This window comes from Leishmania donovani, chromosome 24 (assembly GCF_000227135.1).
Source record: "Leishmania donovani BPK282A1 complete genome, chromosome 24".
Taxonomy (NCBI): Eukaryota; Euglenozoa; class Kinetoplastea; order Trypanosomatida; family Trypanosomatidae; genus Leishmania; species Leishmania donovani.
This window is the reverse complement of record NC_018251.1, coordinates 403,983-411,234: the sequence shown is the minus strand read 5'-3', so window position 1 is coordinate 411,234 and position 7,252 is coordinate 403,983. Positions and strand designations below refer to the sequence as shown.

The following is a 7,252-nucleotide window of genomic DNA, read 5'->3' as shown; positions in this document are numbered from 1 at the left end:
TGGTGGTGGCCTGGAAAGGATACAAGGGAGTGGCGGGCGGTGAGCGGGCGGGTGTGATGGCAATCGAAGCGAGCGGATAGGCACCCCCCTGCGCCTGCCGCCGGGAGCAGACAACACCGGACACCAAAACACATTCGCGACAGGATCACCGAGAACCCCAGCAAACACCTGTACTCCGAGAGAGAGAGAGCGAGCGACGGCGACGTCGCTAAGTGGGAGATGCGTCATAGAAGAGGTACAGGCGAGTGAGGGCCACTGCCGATGCCCGTTTTCTTGTGAGATGCGACAGTGATGATGCAACATCGACGTGGAGGCTGAATGCGAAGGGCGCCAACAATGAGAAGGTAACCGTGATGGTACAAACATACACAAAACGAAAGGGGTAGGTGTGCGTGTGCGTGTGTTGGTGGTGGCGGGGAGGAAGAAGGTCAAAGGCCTGCACTGTACATGCTCCAACAGACCCGCCACTTTATAGACGAGCAGTCTCAATGAGGCTTTTCCCTTCTACGGCTATACATAATGGAAAGGTGGTGGTGGCGGAAGAGGAAGAGAGGAAGGCGTTCTTTCAACACTGCCCGCCACCATCTCCGATCACGAGCAAAGACATGCCCTGATGGACATCTACATGAAGAGCAGGCACAAGCGCCGAAGAGAAGAGACCACAGCGAGAGAGTTCAGGGTGAAGGTGACTGGTGTGGCTATTTGTGCGGGCTACCGCCACATGTGAAAACCGAAACCGTCCAGTATCCGTCTCCCTCTCCGGCAGCCGCACAGCAGCGTCGCCGACGAGGCCTCGTGTGTGTGTGTGAGGGGGAGGGGCAGGGATGTAGCACATGGCTCTACAAATCTGCAAAGGTGCCGCCACTGCCAGGTTCATCGCTCTGCACAACAGTTAGCTTCTCCTTCTCCGCGGCGTCGCAGGCCTGATGCAACTTCTCCTGCCGGTCTATCACCAGCTGCCGCACCGCCGCCTGCCGAGCATCCACTGTGTTGCCCAGGAGCTCAAGAGGAGACGCATTGGGATCGTCTTCTGCGGCCGGTGCTGGCCTCCGCTGCAGCTGCGACGAAGCTGAGAAGCGATCTCCAATCGTCTCCTCTCCGTCCTTTTCACCTGCAGCGTCTACCGATGACCCGGGGGAGAGGGGCATCAGCGACGTCGCTCCTGCCGTGAAGCCTGGTAGGGGTGAGACTATGGAGAGCTTGGAGGCATCCGAAAGCCTTACCATCGCGCCGCCCGCCGCTGCCGTGTGCCGGCGCCCGTTCAGGAGAAGGGGCAGCCACACGTGCGCGAAGGCGGCTGCCATGAGCGGCATCTCGTCGAAGAACCGACAGAAGACCGCGTAGTCCATGTGCGACGTACGCATGACGCTTAACGGTATCGGCGAGCTCTGGTGTGCCGCCAAGGCTGCAGCGCCGCCCTTCTTTTTTCGCTTTCTGCTCGTTTTGAGGTAGGCGGCCTCCTCCTCCGTCGCAACAACCGTGAAGACGTCGCTAAGGGCTTTCACCATGGACGCCGTGACCGCCGCCTGCTCTTCTGCCGCCGAGCCGTCGCGGTAAGCACACCGCCGCAGCTTCGCCAGCTGCGACTTGTGAATATAGCCGTTCCCTTCCACCGCCAGCACGTTGAAGCACTCCCACCGCACGACAAGCTTCGTCTCGACGCTGTTCAGAAGCGCATCCAGCGCGTCCAGCACCTCGACAACGAGGACGCACTTGCATCCATCATGCATGTCAGCCGGGATATTGTGGGGTAGTGGCTGTTTCCCAACGCTACCGGCACCCACCGCTTCATTCCACGAGGACGCAGCCCCAGTCGTCAGCGACGGCGTTTTCGGGGTGTGAGCTCCACTGGACGTGCTACCGCCCATTTCAGCTGCGGCCGTGGTCGGCGACATCACGCTTGCGTTGCTCACGTGCAGCGGGGAAAACGTGGATGGCGGCCGCGTTCGCCCCGCTGCCGCCAGCGGCGCATTAGCGCCCGGGCCACGTCGTGCACCGGCAGGGGCGTTGCTGGACCGAGAGAAGCTGTTCCCTGGACCGTAGGAGGCGGTGCAGATGAGGTTGTCGCCGGCGACGTTCCCCTGCCGCGACAGCGAACCGCCACTGCCGGCAGTAGTGACAGACGCGACAGCGAGCAGTAAGTCGGTGGCGTCTGCAGTGTTGGGAGCACGCGTGCCTTTGTGGATGATGTAAAAAATACGTTCAGCGACGCCCGCCGAGGCGGCCGAGGAGGTCGCAGTGAGCGTTCCGACGTGGAAAGGGACACTTGCCAGCAGCGCGCGTAGCTGGTCCAGCGTGACGGCTCCGTCTTCGTTGCATAAAAGCAGCAGCGAGGTGCGGAACACCTCCAAGTTGGCGGGCACGCCGCCCTCGCGCTTTGGTGGCGCCGCCGCTGCCGCCTTCGACTTTTTCTTTTTGCCGCCGGCCTTCTTCGAGGCACCCACGGTCACGCGTCTCTTCGCTGCGGCCGCGGCTCCCGTTTTGGCCAGAAGCGCCGCTGCCGCCTGCATGGAGCGACGCTGCGCCTCCATCGACTCGCGGTCGCGCTGCCGCTGCGCCGCCGCCGGATCGCGGAGGTGGAAGGCGTCCACGAAGGCGTTCTCAATCTGGTCCGCCAGCGCATGACGGCTTTTTTGTTGCATCTGCATTGTGGCAGCCACCTCCTGCGGCGTGCGGAGCAGCAGCGACGCGATCGACGGTGCGGAGAGGCTGTCGGCCGTCTTGACGGCGGAGTGGCGGCCAAGGCCGGGGTTGGAGAAGGCGCGACTGCCGCGGTTGGGGGCGGTGGGCGTCAGCAGCGCTACTGAGGTGCAAAGGGGACTGCGCGCGCCGGGCTTTGCGGCCGCACCGGAGCTCGCCACGAGCTCGGATTTCTCCTCCGTCAGTTGCAGCCGCACGTCGTCCACGATGTAGCAGCCCTCCGGGTAGTAGCGACCGAGGTAGACGGCAGCCTCAGGCACCTGCCGCAGCCGTTCGCGGCGCTTCTGCTCCGCTGCTGCGCGCGTCTCAACCGCTCGCTGGGTGCGGAAGCTGGAAATAACGTCCTGCGTCTGTGCCGGTCGGAGAGGGACGTACAGGGGCACGATACTGCTGACAGCGCTGTCTGTCGCAAGGGCCACGGTGGAGGCATCAGGAGAGGCGGCGGCAGCGGCAGTGCTAACGAGACACCTGTCTATGACGTGGGTATTAAGCGATGGAACGTTCTTCTTGTCGCTGAGGCGGTGCTGCGCCACGGCCGCTGCCACGCCGCCCTCCAGGCACGCCTGCACCGCCTTCGCCGCCTCGGGGGTTGCTGCCTCGTTCAAGACCTCCTTGTACCCACGCAAGGCGTAGTATTGGAAGAGTGACTCCGTGCCGTAGGTGCGCCTCGCAAGAGACAACGGCTGATTCTCCGGGGTCGAGTACAGAAGAGCGAACGGGTCACTATCAGCGATGGGGAGGAGGGGGCTGCTTGTGGCGGCGGCCATCGCATCGACGGTGCTGTGACAGTTCTCCGCTATCGCTGCGGCTGTCGCAGGGGTCGGCCGCAGCATTTCCCTCATTAGCCCACTCTCATTGCCTGGCTGGGACTCGAAAGGTATGTCGGGGGACTCGACGTTGGCCATGCTGGTCTTGTGTATGCGTGTGCTCGGCACGGCGCGGCGCGGGGCAGGAATGCTGTCGGCGGTTCAGCTAGATCCTCGAAAGAAATCGACGTCCAGTGTGCAGGGCCGATGGGGCCCAAAACGGAAAGCAGTGCGAGTAAAGGGGGAGGGCGGGCAAGAGCGCAGAGTGTCAACGACGAAGACAAGCGCTCACGCGCCATGGGGAAAAGAGAAACAGAAGGGAAGGCGAGCGCCAGCTGACCGTGGCAGCGTGCACACGTCGCGGCAGTCGGCAGCACCAGTTTTATCGCTCGCTTTCACACCGGCATCTGGCTCCCGCCGGTCCTCACGCGCGCCTCTTCTCCGTTTCTCGTGCACGCCAACGCACCTCACACACGCACGTATACACACACACACACACACAAAGAGCGACGGCGAAATCAGAGAAGAGGAGAGGACTGAAGAAGTCACGTCTGCCATCGCGTTCAGAGTCGCATCAGCAGCGGTGCAAGTAAAACAAGGCGGGAAGAGCAGAGTGAGGTGTATGCGGGGGCGTGGGGGACAGCTTGGGGCACGCACAGATTTCACATTCAACCGGGCACACACCTTCCGGGACACACACACACACACACACACACACACACACACGTACCCTTTCCCCACACGTGGGCGCGCCGTCGAATCGGACGAGGTATGCAGCGCTGCCTCCTTCCATGATGCATAAGCCAAAGCTAAGGGAGGTCTGCGCGTTTGTGCGCGTGTGCCAGGCAAGCAGCCCAGGCGGAGAGGCGTACGTCTCTCTCTCGCTAAATCTCTCCGCGTTGCTGCTGCTGTTGCTGATCGCGCGCTGTCATGGTCGGCCCAATGCTGCTGGAGGGGACGGCGCTGCCGCCGATGGCGGCTCCATGGATCGCACCGCCTGCACCAGCTCCATCGATCCACACGGTGGGCAACGCCTCGCTATCGATGTGAACATCATCACTTTTCTGCTTGTTCCGCTTCGCCGCTGCACTGCGCGCTTGCGACCCTGGCAGAAAGGGGGCGAGTCCTCCCAACCAGCTTCGACTGCGTCCGCCCCCGGCTGCCGCTCCCCCTCCGCGGTGACGACCGCCAGGACTCTGGCTGGCTCTGCGGTGCCGTGCGTTCTCCGATCGCTGCCACGACGCCGCGCCGGCAAGCGCCGTGATGCTTGTCGCCCGCTCAATCACAGCACTAATGGTGGCCAAGAGACCCTCGTTAGCAGCGCTCATCTGGGCAGCAGCGCCGCCACCATCCGCCCCGGATCCACCACGTAGGAGCACGCGATCGGTCCCGTACACACGCTGCCGCCAGCGAGCAACGAAGTACGCCAGGGCAGCAGCGCTCACGGAAAAGTAGAAGACGGTGACTAGCCAGAGAATGGCGGAGTCTATCGTCCTCTCAGCCTCTGGCTGAAGTGAGCTTGAGGGAGCAGAGGCCTTAGTGGAGCTGGGGGCAGACGTGCTCGTGGCGTTGGCGATCATCTCGCCCACCACAGCAGTCACGGTCGCTTCAACGCGGCTATGGGCCATGGCTTCACGCCGACGTTCCATTGCATCACAGAGTCCCGCTGGCGTCAAACAGAGAAGAAACTGAGAAGAGAAGCACGAGGGGGGGGGGATGGGGAGCTGAGCGAGGATGCCGTGAAGCAGCAACAGCCGTAAACTCCAACGCAAGCGGCAGCGCTGCTTGTGTACCGATCTGATGCGTGTTGATCGTCCACGCAGGCTAGGCTATTGTCCGCTTGCGCGATGGTGGTGATGGTGACCGATGCCGCCCTCCCGAGTGCTTCTACGAGGCAGGCGAATCGGCTTCAGCACCCGCGAAGGCGCCCTTTGATCGCTCTTCACGCGAGTGCACACACGCCAAGTTGGCCGCTCCGCCGCGTTGGCCTGCAGCTACCGCCTCCACGTGGAGGACAACGACGGATGCAGCGCCGACAACAGCGGCGAAGAGGAATGAGAAGCAGTGCAGCAACCGCAGCAGAGAAAAGTGAGGTTTCGTTGTGAGGCAGATGAACACACACACACACACATGCATACAGTGCAGTGCAGTGCAGGGCTGTTGGTGTAGCTCTCTGCTCTGCGTAAGGACACGCAACTTCAGTGCGCGTGTGGCACATTGTCGGTCGCAGGGCACGTGCCGTGACAGCAGTGCATCGTCGGAGGGGGGAGGAGGAGGTGGTGGGAGGGTGCGCACCAAAAACGCCACGCATACGTAGTGTACCAGAAGAAAAAAGAAAGGAGAGATGGCCAGAAGCGAATGAATAACAGGCGGAGGTGCCGGGGGAAGAACAACCACATCCGCGCATGGGCAGACAAAGGCCATGTGCTCCAGCGTCATCGCAGCAGATGCAGCTCGTGAGCAAGCAATGAGGGAGTGGGAGGGGAGGCGGGCAGCAATGCCGTGGCCCCTCGCAACCCCACGGCTTCCTTGTGCACCGGAAGGCTCCCTGTTGCTTGTGCTGTCTTTCGAAGAGTGCCAACGGAGTTATAAGGAGATCGACGAACAAACACACGCAGAGAGGAAGAGAGCAAGCAACTGAGGGCGGGATGGAGGGGGTGGCGCTGTACTGCGCACAGGCGGCACCTAAGAAATGGAACCGATGCAGCAGTCGTGGGGATGGGCGATAGGGATACATCCGGAGTGGATGGAGGAGACACTCCCGCGCCCTTCCCCCTCAAGCGCTGGAGAAGAGTTGGGTAGCACGATAGAGAACAATGCCGACCAAGGGGATGCGTGGGCATCTATCTATGCAATGAGAACAGTGGTGACCGTTGGTGGATGGGAGGCTGCAAGGGAGCAGCCGCACTCCGCAAGAGCGTCGTCACAAGTGCTGTGATGCGCGGCGATGAGCGTCAAGGAACACATGCACACGCACGCGCGAACACGCAAACGACACCCTTACACATTTTCGCAGAGTGCCCGCATTACTTTTCGAGTCTTTTCCTTCCTGATGGCAGTCGCCGCTCGTCGACGGCCTAGTGTGCTGCGGCCGCTGCGGCTGCCTCCTTCGGTCGCGCCTCGTCCTCTTCCCTGGCGGCTGATGGCGGTGCCCGCAGCACATGCGCGTCACCTGACAGTCCGCAGAAGGGCCAGTGGTCCATGCGTAGCCTGCAGCGTGGGCACACCAGCTCCGCGACGGGGACGCGTTGCCCTCGCTTCGGCGCTGGCGTCGCTGCCGCTTTCTCGGCCTTGCCGCGGTGAGGCCTGGCACGCTTGCTGCTGATACTGCTGCTCGCGTTGATTTCAGCGTGCGAGGCGGAGTGGTCCGCGTCCTCCTCCCCCCTCTGCGACGATAACTCGGCAGCGGGTGCCGCCTCGTCTTCATCTTCGTCCGACTCGGCCCTCCCCTTTGGGGGGCCCCTTCGTCGTCCATTCGGCTTCGTCTTCTTAGCAGCGCTGGCGCGGGACTTCCGGGATGCCGCGGCGGCGGCGGTCTTTAACGCCATCCGTTGCCATTCCGGGGTCTCCTGCGGAACCACATCGCGCCGACGCCGCGACACTCGTGACGAGGACTGGTTTGAAGCGGCGGCGTCAGCCTCCAATGCAGGCATTTCCACGATGGTTGCCCTCGCTCTTCGACCATTACTGGCGGCGGCCACCGGTGAGGCGGCAGCGTTGCACAGGTGTCTCTTGACGGCCACACT

General features: G+C 62.7%; 1 protein-coding gene across 1 annotated transcript; it reads right to left on the bottom strand.

Moving 5' to 3' along the window:
* Positions 1-839: 839 nt before the first annotated feature.
* Positions 840-2,648, bottom strand: LDBPK_241140 (hypothetical protein, conserved; the record flags this gene model as incomplete). Its single annotated transcript, XM_003861157.1, has 1 exon — positions 840-2,648. The coding sequence occupies one exon, from the start codon at positions 2,646-2,648 to the stop codon at positions 840-842; it is 1,809 nt and encodes a 602-aa protein (XP_003861205.1).
* Positions 2,649-7,252: the final 4,604 nt, after the last annotated feature.